The sequence below is a fragment of the Sus scrofa genome, chromosome 7 (assembly GCF_054392235.1).
Source record: "Sus scrofa isolate SSC_HxYL_T2T_F1_AM1 chromosome 7, Sscrofa_HxYL_maternal_Yorkshire_Landrace_v2.0, whole genome shotgun sequence".
NCBI classification, from domain to species: Eukaryota; Metazoa; Chordata; class Mammalia; order Artiodactyla; family Suidae; genus Sus; species Sus scrofa.
Window position 1 is genome coordinate 25,405,108 of NC_139389.1, and position 21,088 is coordinate 25,426,195.

The window sequence follows — 21,088 nt, forward strand, 5'->3', positions numbered from 1 at the left end:
ACAATCCTGTGATCTCTGCTCCTTAAGAACTTTGCTTAAGATGAAATCTGTGCACAAAGAACTGAAAAGTCATAAATTAACATATCAACAATTATTCATTACATACAAAATCAGTAATAGTCTATGCACCACTATATGTTTATCCCTGTGAAGAATTAGAGCATCCTAGAATAACTGACAAACAGTATGTAATATTCCTATAAAATATATTTCATGATTTATGAATCAATTAAAAATCAATGTAAGGTCATAACAGATGCACAATAAAATAAGACAGCACATGTAGTGAATGCCTATGTGTCTGAGAAATTCAAATAAAGCATAAATCTAGTGAGTACTGGGTAGTACTTTGAAGGAAGAGCTAAAACTACAAACATATGCAGGGTCAAGAAATTTGCTTTCCACGTAAGAATGTCCTGAATGTGCTAAGGCTCAGAGGGCAACATATTTGAAGGATGGAAATCACTGGTTTCCAATGATATACTTTGGGAATAGAAATAATATGGCACCTTAAGTTTCAACAACTGAATAAATCATTACTGAATAAAAGTGAAGTGAATTTTTTCAAACTTAACACACTTATTTTCTATTATTTTATCCCCATAACCAGCTACCTAAATAGATTTTTAGAAATAGTGCTCTGGTAAATAATAAGTTTAATGAAGATATTTATCCCCATTCCTTTCTGAAAACCATAAAAATATATTAACTACAAAATTGTATGTATCTATAAGGACAAATGGAACTGGAGAGGAACTGAGAGCAAGAAAAAAATCAATAAACTTTTGGAAGATAGGAAGCAGATGGAAGGTAGTAAATGACTTACTGGAAAAAAAGGAAAAAAAAAAAGATGACGAATAATGCCTTGAAAGGGCTGGGAGGCAGAGAGGAGCAGCCAGCAGGAATAAAGGCCATTTGTACTGCAGAGCCTTGGAGTAGCAGTGGTGCTAAGAAAGGTGAGCGTTGGGGATCTTAGAAGGCAGGTTGCAGAGTGAGGCTAAAATCACAACCATTAAAAAGTCTGCCTAAAAAGTGTAGGTCTCCCGAGTCCATACAACTAGGTGAGGGACCTTCTGACATCAAAGCTGGTAAAAGGAGTGGTCACCCTTAGACGAGTCAGGTCAGAGAGCACCCCCAGGCCTGGCAGAGAGTTGAGTAGAATGTCACCCCCAAAACAGGGCATTTGGTTAGGTGCTTCGGACGGCCTCTTTCCCCCTGGTTTTTCCTCATTCTGCTCCTAGAACACTGGTCAGCTTTAGAACCTTGTAACTCTCTAGGCAGGAAAATAGAAGTGGTTCCTGTGGGGAATGCAGAAGGCTTTTACAAAGCGACCAAAAGTGTCCTGACATTTGAGTTATTCCAGTGAAAGCCTTGATCATCCCATCAGCAAGCGTCCCCCAAGCACACAGCATTTCCAACTAATTTTTGGGTGAAGGCATTGCCTCACCTCTGAGTCAGTCCTCTAACAGAGGGAGACAAACATAAACAGAGAGAAAAAAGAGAGAGAGAGAAAGATAATAATAATAAAAATAAAGAAAGAAAAGACACTTAAAAATGAAATAAATAACAGCAAAAATCTTCATAATTGGTATAATTAATGAAGGCTCATCAAACAAACAAACCAACCCTCAGGACTTAAAAGTAGAATGATAAGGAAAGAAGAAAAAAAAATTATTAGAACAGTCTCCCAAGGCAACAAAAATAAAAGCAAAAATAAACCAGTGGGACCTAATCAAACTGACAAGCTTTTGCACAGCAAAGGAAACCACACACAAAAAAAGACAACTTACCGAATGGGAGAAAATAGTTTCAAATGATGCAACTGACAAGGGCCTAATCTTTAAATATACAATCAACTTATACAACTCAACAGCAAAAAAGCCAACAACTCAATGGAAAAATGGGCAAAAGACCTGAATAGACATTTCTCAAAAGATGTACAAATGTCCAACAAGCACTTGAAAAAATGCCCAGTGTCCCTGATTACTAGAGAAATGCAAATCAAAACTACTATGAGATACCACCACACATCTGTCAGAATGGCAATCATTAATAAATCCACGAATAACAAATGCTGGAGAGGATGTGGAGAAAAGGGAACCCTCCTGCACTGTTGGTGGGAATGTAAATTGGTACAACACCTATGGGAAACAGTATGGCAGTATCTTTGAAAAATATACATAGTTTACCATATGACACCTCAATCCCACTCTTGGGCATATACACAGACAAAACTTTCCTTGAAAAAGACATGTGCACCCACATATTAATTGCAGCACTATTCACAATAGCCAGGACATGGAAACAACCCAAATGTCCACCGACAGATGTTTGGATTCGGAAGATGTGGTATATATACACAATGGAATACTACTCAGCCATAAAAAAGAACAAAATAATGCCATTTGCAGCAACATGGATGGATCTAGAGACTTTCATCCTGAGTGAAGTAAGTCAGAAAGAGAAAGACAAATACCATATGAAATCACCTACATCTGGAATCTATTATACAGCACAAATGAACCTTTCCACAAAAAAGAAAATCATGGACATGGAGAACAGACTTGTGGTTGCCAAGGGGGAGGGGGAGGGAGTGGGATGGACTGAGAATCTGGAGTTAGTAGATGCAAATTGTTGCATTTGGAATGGATAAGCAATGAGATCCTGCGTATAGATAGCACTGGGAACTATATCTAGTCACTTATGATGGAGCATGATAAAGTGAGAAAAAAGGATGTACACATGTATGTGTAACTGGGTCACCTTGCTGTGCAGCAGATAATTGACAGAACACTCTAAACCAGGTATAATGGAAAAAATAAACATTATTCTATTAATAATAATAAAAATAAAAAGACACTCTACTCCTGTTAAAAAAAAAGTTTCAAAGGCTCTTAATGAGGATTAATAATGACTTTAAGAAATTGCTTTTAAAAACCCAAACATACTATCTTCTGTTGAGTATACAATACAGGCCTAGTTTACATTATTTTCCTAATTCATTAAATGGTTTCTGTTACCTTAAAAAATATTAGAACAGTAAAAATAAATTGAAAAGAGAGAAGCATTCAAACATAATCTTGAAATTTCCTAGAGTAGAAGAAAAAAGCCAAGAAAATAAAAAAATAGCAGAAGAAATTCAAGAAAAACCAGAAGACGAATATACAAGGACAACATTCGAAGGACAGGAATTTCAGGCAGAAAGGAATAGAATTGAGAGAAGAAAAATGTTTTCTCAATATAAAAATTTAAAGGTCTCCCTACCACCATGAGGCAATGCAAGCTGTCTGCCCTCTGTACAGGCACAAAGCCGGTGAATTATCTGTAGAGAATTTTAAAACAGTAATGAAATCAACTGAAGTAGATTTGCTTGTTATTAACCCTTGTGCTGCCAATTCTAAACAAATTCAGGGGTAACATACACTTTAAAAAAAAAACTTTTGGATGTAAACAATTACTGCAGTTTCTACTTAGTTTTAATGTTTTGACTTAGTAAATTTTTATTACTTGTCTTTAATAAACATTGCATTCTATCTGGAAGTTGATTTAGAGAATTCCCAGCTATATGGTCAACTTCTCACATAAACCAATTTAAGAGTAACGTTCTAATGTTGAAATTCTTTTAAATAGCTTGAGGCACTCCAGTCCCTGTAGTGCTGTCTATTTCTACACTTGAATAGATGATTAGAAATAAATGACGATAGCACCGCAATTGCAAAAACTTGAGCATCTGTATCCTGATAAGAACACCTAGAGTGTTTATTTATGTTTAAAATGTGAAACAGTGAAACAAATGTGAATTGAAGATATAACATCTTTTTTCTCTTCCATTTTTCAAAGTTTCATTGAAGTATAGTTGACTTACAATGTCGTAATAATTTCTGCTATATGATAAAATGAGTCAGTTATATATATATATATATATATATATATATATATATATATATATACACACACACACACACACATCCATTCTTTCTCAGATTCTTTTCCCATCTAGATCATCACAGAATATTGAGTCGAATTCCCTGTGCTATATAGCAGGTCCCCACTGGCCAGTCACTCCATACACCACAGGGTGCATATGCCAATCCCAACTCCTGCCCCAGAAGATGCACTATCTTTGATAAGGGAGGATTTGACTGAAGTTGACTCCTAGAATTAAAATTGAGGTTTCTTCATTTTAATTGTTAGTTGTTTTTCTTAACACTAAGGAACAAATGAAGAAAATAAAATGTTACATCAGTGGCATAATTGTTCCTTTTGCAGATGTTCGCTTTTTAAGTTGTCATATGTGTTTCATTTTTTACGTTGTTATTTTCTACTGCAACAATTACATATTCAAAGTTCAGTGAAAGAATATATTCTTTTACTATATTTCTCTTCTGGTGTTGGGGAAAGGGAAATTTCCCCCGTACCCCTCTTGAGTTCTTGTGGCCGGACTAATAACAAAATTAACATAAAACAGATTAACAGGAGAAAAAGAAATTAGTTTTAATTCGTGCATGTAGAGATCTCATAGCAATTGGACTTAAAGAGTGGCCAAAGTAGGCACATTTTATGCATTTTAGACAAAGAAACAATAAATGTATGAAAACTGACAGCACAAAGAACCTTAGATTTGAGGTGTTTAATTGGTGAAAAATTTAAACTGTTTGGGTGCTGGGTGGTAAATTAAAGAAGTAACAAAGTTTGTTTATATAGGCTTCTCAGCCCAGATTCCCCTTAGGCTTCAATGTGTCATTTTACCTCCAGATGAAAGAAATGCCCCTTTCACATGAGAGGTTTACTTCCCAATTGCAGGGAGTCAGAAAGTAGGATCAGAGTGTCCCTCTTGCATTGATCATTTATTAATTCACGTTAATTCAAAATAATCCATATGCCAGTGAGGCACCTTTTGGGGTGGCCTTCCATGGGCCCCCACACTGACCATTCTAAAGTACCTAATATTATGATCATTAATGAACATATTTTCATTGTAAAAAGAAGGGGTTGAAAACTATCTACATCAGGTGTTCATAAGTGCACAGCAAAATGGAAGAAAAGAGACCACACAAAAATATAGCAAAATGAGACTGCAATTACCAGCACCCAAGAAAAGAAACTAAGAGCTACTGGGGGGATAGGGTGACAGCTGAAAATTTATAGTTAAAGACTGATAAATAAAAATGGCATTTCTGTACTCAACAAAAAATACTGGAAAGCAGACCTTAAAAAAGCAATGATTTCAAAGTGTTAAGGGGATTTTATTTTTTACTCAGAATTTTATGCTCAAACTATCAGTCATGGAAACATGATGAGAGACTACCGAAATTTTCAGGTATGAGGGCTCTCGTTTTTCTTGTTTGAGTATTCTCAGGAAGCCGCAGAGGGCTCCGCTCTACCCAAAGGAAGGAAACGTCTGAGAAAGTCAAAAGCATGGGGAGCAGCGTGCAAGGGATTTGAGGCAGAAAAGCAAGGGAGAAAATGCTAGTGAAGGATTTCAGAACATGCCACCCGACATATGCCCCTGTGGCCGAGTCACTGTCTTGAGTTAAGAGGGACTTGAAAAGCAGCAGGTACAGGAAAAGCACTCTGATCTTTCTTTTTCCCTCAGGAGATGAAATTCCCATATGAAAGATATCCTGCCTCCACCTGAAGGAAAATAATACTCTTATTTATCACCAAGGATCAGAAAAGGTGAGATGGAGAGAATTCTATACAAACAGACCTTGTTAAAATAATTCTGTCTCTTTAGCCTCCTCCCACAACCTCATGTAGTTCAGTCCCTTCCCACAATTGTCTCTCGTGACATAAAAGTAAGGAGATGTACATAAAAGTAAGGAGATGTTACCATTTTCTTGCCTTTCCCTCTTTGCGAGAGTTCCCATGTCACATAGAACTTGTATTAAATAAATGTGTGTGCTTTTCTCCTGTGGACCTATCTCAACGTCTAATTCTCAGTCCCAGCCAAAAAGACCCCTGAGAGGATAAATGTGAGTGTGCTTCCTCTAAGCTAGGCTGGTTGTGAGGGGAAATTTCAGGAAGACATGCATGAGGAGAATCAAGTTTGGAGCACGAATGCTCTGGCAAAGCCCGTCAGGAAAAGTGAGCTGACAGACTATTTGACATCGTCTATCATTCTGAAATGAGCCTGGCAGTTTTGTGGGCTCTAAAATACAAAGTGTAGAAAAAAGTTACACATAGGCATAAAACATTTATTAACTCGGAACAACCAAAAACACATGAGGAAAACTTAATCACAGCTTGGCTGTGAAAACCATCTTTATTATCACTATAATATAAACTCTGAATTATCTAACATTAGGATATAATTATACTAGGGTGTTTGGGGAACAGGTGTGTTTATGTGAGTGTGTGAAAGGAGAAATAAAATATTATGCAAAAGCAAGCCTAAGTCTTATCTTCCAATGCAGGAAGCTGATACATCAATGTGAAACGGAAAATAAAATGAAGAACTAGCAGCCAATATCCAGTGCTTCAGGAAATCCTATTATCTCCAACCTCAGAATATATCCAGGGAGTTCCTGTTGTGGTTCAGTGGGTTATGAACCCGATTAGCATCCATGCAGAAGTGGGTTCGATCCCTGGCCTCGCTCAATGAGTTAAGGATCCAGAGTTGCTGTGAGCTGTGGTGTAGGTCACAGACACAGTTTGGATCTGGCGGTTGCTGTGGCTGTGGTGTAGGCCAGCAGCTGCAGATGTCATTCATTCCCTAGCCCAGGAACTTCCATATGCACAGGTGTGGCTCTAAAATGCAGTGTGTGTATATATACATATATCTCTCTAGGATTTTATCACTTCTTTTGCTAAGACCCTGCTCTGAGTCCATTATCTCATCATCTCTCAGCCAGATTACTGCTTTAGTGTCTATGTTATGTAATCACTTCCATGCTTACAGGGAATTCTAAACACAATGGAGTAATTCTTCTGAAACTCAAAGCAGATCCTTCCTCTTCTCCTTTCTCTGCCTAAAGCTCCAAATGGCTCTAAATTTGTACAATGGCCTCTCCTGAACTCATCTCCCCCAATTCCCTTCTTGACTCACTCCCTACTTGGCCCCCATGCTGTTATTAAAAGGCACTAGGTATCCTCCTGCTGTAAGACTTTTGCTCTTCTCTGGCTGGTATGCTCTATCCCAGAAACCTGCTTAGCTAACCTTTTCCCCTCCTTTAAATATTGTTTCCTGATTTTTAAAAGTTGTATTGAAGTATAGTTGATTTACAATGTTGTGATAATTTTTTCTATACAGCAGATTGATTCAGTTATACATGTACACATATTCATTCTCTTTCATACTCTTTTCCCACATAGCTTATCCCAGAATATTGGGTGGAGTTCTCTGTGCTATACAGCAGGTTCCCTGTTGGCCAATCATTCCATTTACCTCAGTGTGCATATGCCATCCCAAAGCCGCTAGTCCATCCTTCCCCACCCCCACCTGTCCCCTTTGGTAACCATATGTTTTTAAAAGTCTGTGAATCTGTTTCTGTTCTACAAGTAAATCTGTCTGTATCCTTTTTTGTTGGAGGCTTGCCAGATATGCATGTATACAGGGCATAGTGAAGCAAAGAAACTAGATGGCGCTTGAAGAATGATGCTAATCTAGGCTTGCAAAATATATGACTTTCCCAGACCCCTGGGGGAAAGGGAGTGAGACAGGAAAGGTACACCGTATGAGTGGCTGCTTGAAATCAAGTTGCCAAATACTCCAGATGTTGTCGATGGAAAGCCATTGATGTTCTTGTTCTCATGACCCTAAGGGAGTTGGAGGAAAGGGCGTTAATAGCCGTAAGCATAAACAATATAATCTTTCTCTGGAGGGTTAATCATTTACAGCATCTATGAATACAAAGGGTCTGTGCCTTGCATATCTGTAGCCTTGATCAGTAACCTTGTAAATAACACCTGTGATTCTGAACGTACTAGGAAGTAGAAAATAGCAAATAAAAATCATGACTTGGCTCAGAGGATTGCTATTGCCCCTCGAAGGCAGTAGCCCCCTGATCCCCACTCTATTTCTTTGTCTCTGCTGTCTTAAATCGGCAGCACCACTGACTTTGGGACCTGAGTGGATGAGCAGGTCTCGTCACTTTTCTTTTTTTAGATTCCACGTATAAGTGATGTGATGTTTGCCTTTCAATATCTAACTTCACTTAATATGACAATCTCTAGGTTCATCCATGCTGCAAATGGCATTATGTCATTCTTGTTTATGTCTAATACTCCATTGCATATAGGTACCACATCTTCTTTATCCATTGCTCTGTCGATGATGTTTAGGTTGCTTCCATGTCTTGGCTGTTGTAAACAGTGCGGCAAGAAACATTGCAGTGCATGTATCTTTTCAGATTAAGGTTTCCTACATCGATGCCTAGGCGTGGGTTGCTGGATCCTATGGTAGTTCTATTTTTAGTTTTTTGAGGAACTTCCCTACTGTTTCCCATAGTGGTTGCACCAATTTACATTACCACCATTAAGGTAAGAGGGTTAGGCAGAACCTTTTTCTACGCATCTTCTCCAGCATTTATTGTTTGTAGAATTTTTGATGATGGCCATTCTGATGTAAGGTGGTAACTTATAGTAGTTTTGATTTGCATTTCTCTAATAATTAGTGATGTTGAGCATCTTCTCATGTTTTATTTTTGTTTTTTGTTTTTGTCCATCTGTATGTCTTCTTTAAGAGATGCATATTTAGATCTTCTGCCCATTTTGATTGGGTTGTTTGCGGTTTTTTTTTTTTTTTTTTTGACATGAGCTCACTTCTAGAGTAATGAAAATAAAAACAAAAATAAACAAGTGGGACAATTCAACTTAAAAGTTTTTGCACAGCAAAGGAAACCATAAACAAAACCAAAAGACAACCCACGGAATGGGAGAAAATATTTGCAAATGAAGTGACTGACAAGGGATTAATCTCCAAAATACAGAAACACCTCCTGCAGTTCAATATCCCTCAAGTGTTTACATCTTATTTTCTCTAGGAGAGCGCTCCTGACCATTGTTTAATTCCACCATCTACCCACTTCACCCTCCTGATACTCCTTACCCTACTCCACAGTTTCTTTCCTCCAGAGCGCTTATGACATACTATACAGCATAATCTATTGGGCTTATTATTTATTTTGTTTGTTTGTTTTGTCTTTTTAGAGCCGCACCTGCAGCACATGGAGGTTCCCAGACTAGGGGCTGAATCAGAGCTGTAGCCGCCGGCCTGCACCACATACTTTGCTTTTATTGTAAAGTAAACCTTCATGCACATTTGGATTTATTTCCGAAACCCAATATAAAATCCTTTCAAAAAATTTCTTTCTTGTGATAATTTGAGGTCAAGTTAATTCAGGAGTTTTAATAACCAGACTTTTGTGATAAAGAAGTACAAAGTCTGACAGTAGGAGTTATTTGTCCAAGAGTACAGATTTAATATTTATAAATAATCATTGCAGTTTCATACCCATTATTTTTCCTACTACTCCATGGATATTTTGAAAGAAAAAAGAAAGGCTAATACAATGGAGTTACTGGATAAAACCATGTTGAATTTTTTTAAAGTTTTTATTAAAGTATAGTTGATTTACAATGTTCCTTCAATTTCTGCTGTACTGCCAAGTGAAAAACATGTTGAATTTTAATGTTGACATCCAAATGGGGTGAGTCTGGATTAGTAATGCTCAATAACTTGGAGCGAGAAAAGCCAGATCAAATTTGGAAGTGCTGCTTTTTTTGTTTGTTTTTGTCTTTGTTTTCTTATAGCTGCACCTACAGCATATGGAAGTTCCTAGGCCAGGGATCAAATCCAAGGCACAGCTGTGACCTACTCCATAGCTGTAGCAACACTGGATCCTTAACCCACCATTCCACAGCAGGAACTGAAAGGATGAAAATGCAACCTAACCCTCCCAGAACCCAGGAAGTTAATAAAAAGCTCTAAATGCCCCCGAATTCCAGACCCTGCTGGCTGCCAGTAAATAGGTAGAAGGTCACACTTCCTATTGTTCCAGGGCCTGCTATCCTGGCCTAAGTAAGATAACAGGAAATGAGTTGACTAATTGCTTATCTGGATTCTGTAAAACTGACTGGCACCATAGAAGAATTGATTACACATTGACAGCCCTAGTGACCTATCTCAACTGCAATCTGTCACTCTGCCCAGGAGCCCACGCAGATGCGGACCTCCGGAGCTATTTTAAAATGATTGGTCCACGGAGCGCGGGCTCTCGATATTTTAAAATGATTGGTCCACGGAGCGCGGGCTCTCGATATTTTAAAATGATTGGTTTGTGACGCACAGGCTTTGTTGTGAACCCCATAAAAGCTGTCCCGATTCCGCACTCAGGGCCGCAGTCCTCTACCCCTGCGTGGTGTACGACTGTGGGCCCCAGCGCGCTTGGAATAAAAATCCTCTTGCTGTTTGCATCAAGACCGCTTCTCGTGAGTGATTTGGGGTGTCGCCTCTTCCGAGCCCGGACGAGGGGGATTGTTCTTTTACTGGCCTTTCATTTGGTGCGTTGGCCGGGAAGTCCTGCGACCACCCCTTACACCCGAGAACCGACTTGGAGGTAAAGGGATCCCCTTTGGAACGTGTGTGTGTGTCGGCCGGCGTCTCTGTTCTGAGTGTCTGTTTTCGGTGATGCGCGCTTTCGGTTTGCAGCTGTCCTCTCAGACCGTAAGGACTGGAGGACTGTGATCAGCAGACGTGCTAGGAGGATCACAGGCTGCCGCCCTGGGGGACGCCCTGGGAGGTGGGGAGAGCCAGGGACGCCTGGTGGTCTCCTACTGTCGGTCAGAGGACCGAGTTCTGTTGTTGAAGCGAAAGCTTCCCCCTCCGCGGCCGTCCGACTCTTTTGCCTGCTTGTGGAAGACGCGGACGGGTCGCGTGTGTCTGGATCTGTTGGTTTCTGTTTCGTGTGTCTTTGTCTTGTGCGTCCTTGTCTACAGTTTTAATATGGGACAGACAGTGACGACCCCCCTTAGTTTGACTCTCGACCATTGGACTGAAGTTAGATCCAGGGCTCATAATTTGTCAGTTCAGGTTAAGAAGGGACCTTGGCAGACTTTCTGTGCCTCTGAATGGCCAACATTCGATGTTGGATGGCCATCAGAGGGGACCTTTAATTCTGAAATTATCCTGGCTGTTAAAGCAGTCATTTTTCAGACTGGACCCGGCTCTCATCCTGATCAGGAGCCCTATATCCTTACGTGGCAAGATTTGGCAGAAGATCCTCCGCCATGGGTTAAACCATGGCTAAATAAACCAAGAAAGCCAGGTCCCCGAATCCTGGCTCTTGGAGAGAAAAACAAACACTCGGCCGAAAAAGTCGAGCCCTCTCCTCGTATCTACCCCAAGATCGAGGAGCCGCCGACTTGGCCGGAACCCCAACCTGTTCCCCCACCCCCTTATCCAGCACAGGGTGCTGTGAGGGGACCCTCTGCCCCTCCTGGAGCTCCGGTGGTGGAGGGACCTGCTGCCGGGACTCGGAGCCGGAGAGGCGCCACCCCGGAGCGGACAGACGAGATCGCGACATTACCGCTGCGCACCTATGGCCCTCCCATGCCGGGGGGCCAATTGCAGCCCCTCCAGTATTGGCCCTTTTCTTCTGCAGATCTCTATAATTGGAAAACTAACCATCCCCCTTTCTCGGAGGATCCCCAACGCCTCACGGGGTTGGTGGAGTCCCTTATGTTCTCTCACCAGCCTACTTGGGATGATTGTCAACAGCTGCTGCAGACACTCTTCACAACCGAGGAGCGAGAGAGAATTCTGTTAGAGGCTAGAAAAAATGTTCCTGGGGCCGACGGGCGACCCACGCAGTTGCAAAATGAGATTGACATGGGATTTCCCTTGACTCGCCCCGGTTGGGACTACAACACGGCTGAAGGTAGGGAGAGCTTGAAAATCTATTGCCAGGCTCTGGTGGCGGGTCTCCGGGGCGCCTCAAGACGGCCCACTAATTTGGCTAAGGTAAGAGAGGTGATGCAGGGACCGAACAAACCTCCCTCGGTATTTCTTGAGAGGCTCATGGAAGCCTTCAGGCGGTTCACCCCTTTTGATCCTACCTCGGAGGCCCAGAAAGCCTCAGTGGCCCTGGCCTTCGTAGGGCAGTCGGCTCTGGATATCAGAAAGAAACTTCAGAGACTGGAAGGGTTACAGGAGGCTGAGTTACGTGATCTAGTGAGAGAGGCAGAGAAGGTGTATTACAGAAGGGAGACAGAAGAGGAGAAGGAACAGAGAAAAGAAAAGGAGAGAGAAGAAAGGGAGGAAAGACGTGATAGATGGCAAGAGAAGAATTTGACTAAGATCTTGGCCGCAGTGGTTGAAGGGAAGAGCAGCAGGGAGAGAGAGAGAGATTTTAGGAAAATTAGGTCAGGCCCTAGACAGTCAGGGAACCTGGGCAATAGGACCCCACTCGACAAGGACCAGTGTGCGTATTGTAAAGAAAAAGGACACTGGGCAAGGAACTGCCCCAAGAAGGGAAACAAAGGACCGAAGGTCCTAGCTCTAGAAGAAGATAAAGATTAGGGGAGACGGGGTTCGGACCCCCTCCCCGAGCCCAGGGTAACTTTGAAGGTGGAGGGGCAACCAGTTGAGTTCCTGGTTGATACCGGAGCGGAGCATTCAGTGCTGCTACAACCATTAGGAAAACTAAAAGAAAAAAAATCCTGGGTGATGGGTGCCACAGGGCAACGGCAGTATCCATGGACTACCCGAAGAACCGTTGACTTGGGAGTGGGACGGGTAACCCACTCGTTTCTGGTCATCCCTGAGTGCCCAGTACCCCTTCTAGGTAGAGACTTACTGACCAAGATGGGAGCTCAAATTTCTTTTGAACAAGGAAGACCAGAAGTGTCTGTGAATAACAAACCCATCACTGTGTTGACCCTCCAATTAGATGATGAATATCGACTATATTCTCCCCAAGTAAAGCCTGATCAAGATATACAGTCCTGGTTGGAGCAGTTTCCCCAAGCCTGGGCAGAAACCGCAGGGATGGGTTTGGCAAAGCAAGTTCCCCCACAGGTTATTCAGCTGAAGGCCAGTGCTACACCAGTATCAGTCAGACAGTACCCCTTGAGTAGAGAGGCTCGAGAAGGAATTTGGCCGCATGTTCAAAGATTAATCCAACAGGGCATCCTAGTTCCTGTCCAATCCCCTTGGAATACTCCCCTGCTACCGGTTAGGAAGCCTGGGACCAATGATTATCGACCAGTACAGGACTTGAGAGAGGTCAATAAAAGGGTGCAGGACATACACCCAACGGTCCCGAACCCTTATAACCTCTTGAGCGCCCTCCCGCCTGAACGGAACTGGTACACAGTATTGGACTTAAAAGATGCCTTCTTCTGCCTGAGATTACACCCCACTAGCCAACCACTTTTTGCCTTCGAATGGAGAGATCCAGGTACGGGAAGAACCGGGCAGCTCACCTGGACCCGACTGCCCCAAGGGTTCAAGAACTCCCCGACCATCTTTGACGAAGCCCTACACAGGGACCTGGCCAACTTCAGGATCCAACACCCTCAGGTGACCCTCCTCCAGTACGTGGATGACCTGCTTCTGGCGGGAGCCACCAAACAGGACTGCTTAGAAGGTACGAAGGCACTACTGCTGGAATTGTCTGACCTAGGCTACAGAGCCTCTGCTAAGAAGGCCCAGATTTGCAGGAGAGAGGTAACATACTTGGGGTACAGTTTGCGGGGCGGGCAGCGATGGCTGACGGAGGCACGGAAGAAAACTGTAGTCCAGATACCGGCCCCAACCACAGCCAAACAAGTGAGAGAGTTTTTGGGGACAGCTGGATTTTGCAGACTGTGGATCCCGGGGTTTGCGACCTTAGCAGCCCCACTCTACCCGCTAACCAAAGAAAAAGGGGAATTCTCCTGGGCTCCTGAGCACCAGAAGGCATTTGATGCTATCAAAAAGGCCCTGCTGAGCGCACCTGCTCTGGCCCTCCCTGACGTAACTAAACCCTTTACCCTTTATGTGGATGAGCGTAAGGGAGTAGCCCGAGGAGTTTTAACCCAAACCCTAGGACCATGGAGGAGACCTGTTGCCTACCTGTCAAAGAAGCTTGATCCTGTAGCCAGTGGTTGGCCCGTATGCCTGAAGGCTATCGCAGCTGTGGCCATACTGGTCAAGGACGCTGACAAATTGACTTTGGGACAGAATATAACTGTAATAGCCCCCCATGCGTTGGAGAACATCGTTCGGCAGCCCCCAGACCGATGGATGACCAACGCCCGCATGACCCACTATCAAAGCCTGCTTCTCACAGAGAGGGTCACGTTCGCTCCACCAGCCGCTCTCAACCCTGCCACTCTTCTGCCTGAAGAGACTGATGAACCAGTGACTCATGATTGCCATCAACTATTGATTGAGGAGACTGGGGTCCGCAAGGACCTTACAGACATACCGCTGACTGGAGAAGTGCTAACCTGGTTCACTGACGGAAGCAGCTATGTGGTGGAAGGTAAGAGGATGGCTGGGGCGGCGGTGGTGGACGGGACCCGCACGATCTGGGCCAGCAGCCTGCCGGAAGGAACTTCAGCGCAAAAGGCTGAGCTCATGGCCCTCACGCAAGCTTTGCGGCTGGCCGAAGGGAAATCCATAAACATTTATACGGACAGCAGGTATGCCTTTGCGACTGCACATGTACACGGGGCCATCTATAAACAAAGGGGGTTGCTTACCTCAGCAGGGAGGGAAATAAAGAACAAAGATGAAATTCTAAGCTTATTAGAAGCCTTACATTTGCCAAAAAGGCTAGCTATTATACACTGTCCTGGACATCAGAAAGCCAAAGATCTCATATCTAGAGGGAACCAGATGGCTGACCGGGTTGCCAAGCAGGCAGCCCAGGCTGTTAACCTTCTGCCTATAATAGAAACGCCCAAAGCCCCAGAACCCAGACGACAGTACACCCTAGAAGACTGGCAAGAGATAAAAAAGATAGACCAGTTCTCTGAGACTCCGGAGGGGACCTGCTATACCTCATATGGGAAGGAAATCCTGCCCCACAAAGAAGGGTTAGAATATGTCCAACAGATACATCGTCTCACCCACCTAGGAACTAAACACCTGTAGCAGTTGGTCAGAACATCCCCTTATCATGTTCTGAGGCTACCAGGAGTGGCTGACTCGGTGGTCAAACATTGTGTGCCCTGCCAGCTGGTTAATGCTAATCCTTCCAAAGTACCTCCAGGGAAGAGACTAAGGGGGAGCCACCCAGGCGCTCACTGGGAAGTGGACTTCACTGAAGTAAAGCCGGCTAAATACGGAAACAAATACCTATTGGTTTTTGTAGACACCTTTTCAGGATGGGTAGAGGCTTATCCTACTAAGAAAGAGACTTCAACCGTGGTGGCTAAAAAAATACTGGAGGAAATTTTTCCGAGATTTGGAATACCTAAGGTAATCGGGTCAGACAATGGTCCAGCTTTTGTTGCCCAGGTAAGTCAGGGACTGGCCAAGATATTGGGGATTGATTGGAAACTGCATTGTGCATACAGACCCCAAAGCTCAGGACAGGTAGAGAGGATGAATAGAACCATTAAAGAGACCCTCACCAAATTGACCACAGAGACTGGCATTAATGATTGGATAGCTCTCCTGCCCTTTGTGCTTTTTAGGGTTAGGAACACCCCTGGACAGTTTGGGCTGACCCCCTATGAATTGCTCTACGGGGGACCCCCCCCCGTTGGTAGAAATTGCTTCTGTACATAGTGCTGATGTGCTGCTTTCCCAGCCTTTGTTCTCTAGGCTCAAGGCGCTCGAGTGGGTGAGGCAGCGAGCGTGGAAGCAGCTCCGGGAGGCCTACTCAGGAGAAGGAGACTTGCAAGTTCCACATCGCTTCCAAGTGGGAGATTCAGTCTATGTTAGACGCCACCGTGCAGGAAACCTCGAGACTCGGTGGAAGGGCCCTTATCTCGTACTTTTGACCACACCAACGGCTGTGAAAGTCGAAGGAATCTCCACCTGGATCCATGCATCCCACGTTAAGCTGGCGCCACCTCCCGACTCGGGGTGGAGAGCCGAAAAGACTGAGAATCCCCTTAAGCTTCGCCTCCATCGCCTGGTTCCTTACTCTAACAATAACTCCCCAGGCCAGTAGTAAACGCCTTATAGACAGCTCGAACCCCCATAGACCTTTATCCCTTACCTGGCTGATTATTGACCCTGATACGGGTGTCACTGTAAATAGCACTCGAGGTGTTGCTCCTAGAGGCACCTGGTGGCCTGAACTGCATTTCTGCCTCCGATTGATTAACCCCGCTGTTAAAAGCACACCTCCCAACCTAGTCCGTAGTTATGGGTTCTATTGCTGCCCAGGCACAGAGAAAGAGAAATACTGTGGGGGTTCTGGGGAATCCTTCTGTAGGAGATGGAGCTGCGTCACCTCCAACGATGGAGACTGGAAATGGCCGATCTCTCTCCAGGACCGGGTAAAATTCTCCTTTGTAAATTCCGGCCCGGGCAAGTACAAAGTGATGAAACTATATAAAGATAAGAGCTGCTCCCCATCAGACTTAGATTATCTAAAGATAAGTTTCACTGAAAAAGGAAAACAGGAAAATATTCAAAAGTGGATAAATGGTATGAGCTGGGGAATAGTTTTTTATAAATATGGCGGGGGAGCAGGGTCCACTTTAACCATTCGCCTTAGGATAGAGATGGGGACAGAACCCCCTGTGGCAGTGGGACCCGATAAAGTACTGGCTGAACAGGGGCCCCCGGCCCTGGAGCCACCGCATAACTTGCCGGTGCCCCAATTAACCTCGCTGCGGCCTGACATAACACAGCCGCCTAGCAACGGTACCACTGGATTGATTCCTACCAACACGCCTAGAAACTCCCCAGGTGTTCCTGTTAAGACAGGACAGAGACTCTTCAGTCTCATCCAGGGAGCTTTCCAAGCCATCAACTCCACCGACCCTGATGCCACTTCTTCTTGTTGGCTTTGTCTATCCTCAGGGCCTCCTTATTATGAGGGGATGGCTAAAGAAGGAAAATTCAATGTGACCAAAGAGCGTAGAAATCAATGTACATGGGGGTCCCGAAATAAGCTTACCCTCACTGAAGTTTCCGGGAAGGGGACATGCATAGGAAAAGCTCCCCCATCCCACCAACACCTTTGCTATAGTACTGTGGTTTATGAGCAGGCCTCAGAAAATCAGTATTTAGTACCTGGTTATAACAGGTGGTGGGCATGCAATACTGGGTTAACCCCCTGTGTTTCCACCTCAGTCTTCAACCAATCCAAAGATTTCTGTGTCATGGTCCAAATCGTCCCCCGAGTGTACTACCACCCTGAGGAAGTGGTCCTTGATGAATATGACTATCGGTATAACCGACTGAAAAGAGAACCCGTATCCCTTACCCTAGCTGTAATGCTCGGATTAGGGACGGCCGTTGGCATAGGAACAGGGACAGCTGCCCTGATCACAGGACCACAGCAGCTAGAGAAAGGACTTGGTGAGCTACATGCGGCCATGACAGAAGATCTCCGAGCCTTAGAGGAGTCTGTTAGCAACCTAGAAGAGTCCCTGACTTCTTTGTCTGAAGTGGTTCTACAGAACCGGAGGGGATTAGATCTGCTGTTTCTAAGAGAAGGTGGGTTATGTGCAGCCTTAAAAGAAGAATGTTGCTTCTATGTAGATCACTCAGGAGCCATCAGAGACTCCATGAGCAAGCTTAGAGAAAGGTTAGAGAGGCGTCGAAGGGAAAGAGAGGCTGACCAGGGGTGGTTTGAAGGATGGTTCAACAGGTCTCCTTGGATGACCACCCTGCTTTCTGCTCTGACGGGACCCCTAGTAGTCCTGCTCCTGTTACTTACAGTTGGGCCTTGCTTAATTAATAGGTTTGTTGCCTTTGTTAGAGAACGAGTGAGTGCAGTCCAGATCATGGTACTTAGGCAACAGTACCAAGGCCTTCTGAGCCAAGGAGAAACTGACCTCTAGCCTTCCCAGTTCTAAGATTAGAACTATTAACAAGACAAGAAGTGGGGAATGAAAGGATGAAAATGCAACCTAACCCTCCCAGAACCCAGGAAGTTAATAAAAAGCTCTAAATGCCCCCGAATTCCAGACCCTGCTGGCTGCCAGTAAATAGGTAGAAGGTCACACTTCCTATTGTTCCAGGGCCTGCTATCCTGGCCTAAGTAAGATAACAGGAAATGAGTTGACTAATTGCTTATCTGGATTCTGTAAAACTGACTGGCACCATAGAAGAATTGATTACACATTGACAGCCCTAGTGACCTATCTCAACTGCAATCTGTCACTCTGCCCAGGAGCCCACGCAGATGCGGACCTCCGGAGCTATTTTAAAATGATTGGTCCACGGAGCGCGGGCTCTCGATATTTTAAAATGATTGGTCCACGGAGCGCGGGCTCTCGATATTTTAAAATGATTGGTTTGTGACGCACAGGCTTTGTTGTGAACCCCATAAAAGCTGTCCCGATTCCGCACTCAGGGCCGCAGTCCTCTACCCCTGCGTGGTGTACGACTGTGGGCCCCAGCGCGCTTGGAATAAAAATCCTCTTGCTGTTTGCATCAAGACCGCTTCTCGTGAGTGATTTGGGGTGTCGCCTCTTCCGAGCCCGGACGAGGGGGATTGTTCTTTTACTGGCCTTTCAGAACTCCTGGAAGCATTGGTTTTCTTCCTAGTGCACCTGGCTATAATCTTGGACAAGTTAGTTGATTTTTCTAAGTTTTAGAATTGTTGTTAGGTAAATATGAATTATTAAAATGTATTCCCCTAATTTATATAGTGACTATCAAATTAATATATATCTTCTGTTTATTACATAGCTATATAATAAATCGTAGGGGGAGAATGGAGACTACGGGGGAAACATGAAAAAAATCATACTTCAGGAGTTGCCATCATGGCGCAGCGGTTAACAAATCCGACTAGAAACCATGAAGTTTTGGGTTTGATCCCTGGCCTTGCTCAGTGGGTTAAGGATCCCCCGTTGCTGTGGCTCTGGTGTAGGCTGGCGGCTACAGCTCCAATTAGACCCCTAGCCTGGGAACCTTCATATGCCAAGGGAGTGGCCCTAGAAAAGGCAAAAAGACAAAAAAAAAAAAAAGAAGAAGAAGAAGAAAAGAAAAAAATCATACTTCAGAAAGATTACTTTTGCAACTATACATAGTTGTCCTATTTTTCTCATAATAGTAAGCATAGTAAAGGGTGATTTTACCTATCAAATAATCTGTATTATAAACATCATCTTGGCAACCATTAAGGTCTTAGTGAAATTGATTTGGTTTCCTCTGAGATGACTCTCCCAACTGACATGCCTGAAGTTTATATTTTGTTAGAAGCATTTTCCTGATTGTTTTGTAGGCTGTCTCACCTTTTAGTCCCTCTGGTTCTTCTCTCCTGGACATGATGGTGGCAGCAGCTGTTAATTATGCTGAATCTCAGATGCTTAAATAGAAGGATGGGACAAAATCGTACTATCAGGAAAAATCAGGGGAGAGCTCCCTGTGGATCTATGAAGTCTATGGATAGCCATAAATTGGTGTTAGTTTCTTAAAATTGACCCTTCACTAGGTCGGAGAGAGCTTGGTTGAAGTCCTCCAGAACTGAGAAGAAACGCAAGCAGAAACCAGTATGTGCACATTGTGTTTAAGCCACAGGTCAGTCTTCCATAACTCCCCCTCTCTGTCATATGCTAAACAATGGATGAATTACAGCCCAGTATCTGGTAAATGCAGAAGGGATTTGGGGAGGGGAGGATAGTAAAAATCAAAGGTCACCTAGTTTTGTCACTGGTTGTTTCTTAAGGTGGGATGAAGGAAGCATTCAAGGATAGAACTATGAAGTTTTGTTTTGTTTTTTTAATTTAAAAAGTTTGATTCCACTGCTGCATGTAATTTGTTTGTGAGAAGAACAATGAAATTATGAAAAGTATACTGACCTAGGATTCAAAGTCTTGTATTATTCACTTCTTAACTACTGAATTTTCTAGATTTATATACTTGGGCAAGTCCTGTAACTTCTTGGTGTCCAAGTTTTCTCTCTTCTCAGATTAAAAAAAAATCATTTTTGCTTTAGAGGATTATTATGAGAACAAAACAAATATGCATGGGAGGATGATTATATATGAGTACAAAAGCAAATATAGTTAAATATGTTTATGAAAATTTGTTATAAATATTCTGGTGTTTCTAAATCCTTGGTGTATTTTATTTTATTATGAGGAAAGCTATGGAAAAATACAAATTTATTATCAGTGCTATTTACCTTTGGAAATATTTTATTTTATTATTTTATTTTTTTGGTTTTTAGGACTGCACCTGTGGCATATGGAAGTTCTCAGGCTAGGGGGTCTAATCAGAGCCACAGCTGCCAGCCTACACCACAGCCACAACAACGCAGGATCCGAGCTGCATCTGTGACCTACACCATAGCTCACGGCAACACCAGATCCTTAATACACTGAGCAAGGTCAGGGATCAAACCCACATCTTCATGGATCCTAGTCAGGTCCATTAACTTCTGAGCCAGGAGGGGAACTCCTTGGAAATCGTGTATTTTAATTTAAATATTTTTAGGTGTGCCTTTTTTATTTTTTAAATTTTATTTTTCAATGACTTTTATGTTTTCCATTATAGTTGGTTTACAATGTTCTGTCAATTTCTACTGTAGAGCAGTGACGAAGTCACACATATATACACATTCTTTTTCTCACATCATCCTCCATCATGTTCCATCACAAGTGACTAGATATAGTTCCCTGTGCTATACAGCAGGATCTCATTGCTTATCCATTCCAAAGGCAATAGTTTGCATCTATTAACCCCAGACTCCCAGTCCATCCCACTCCCTCCCCCTTGGCAACCACATGTCCCTGAGTTTCTTTTAGGTTCATTAGTGCCGCATAATAGATTCTAGATATAGGTGATATCATATGGTATTTGTCTTTCTCTTTCCTACTTACTTCACTCAGTATGAGAGTCTCTAGTTCCATCCATGTTGCTGCAGGTGTGCCTTTTTTTTTTTTTTTTAACCCCTTCTCTGGATTGAAACCACATTATGATGTTTGTGGGTAATAAAAATATTGATTTTCTATAGAAACCAAT

General features: G+C 43.2%; 1 protein-coding gene across 1 annotated transcript; it reads left to right on the plus strand.

Annotated features, from left to right (window-relative positions):
• The first annotated feature begins 10,678 nt into the window (after positions 1-10,678).
• On the plus strand, positions 10,679-12,520 carry LOC102159737 (uncharacterized). Its single transcript, XM_084966870.1, has one exon. The coding sequence runs from the start codon at positions 10,946-10,948 to the stop codon at positions 12,518-12,520; it is 1,575 nt and encodes a 524-aa protein (XP_084822996.1). The 5' UTR covers positions 10,679-10,945.
• The last annotated feature ends 8,568 nt before the right edge of the window (positions 12,521-21,088 follow it).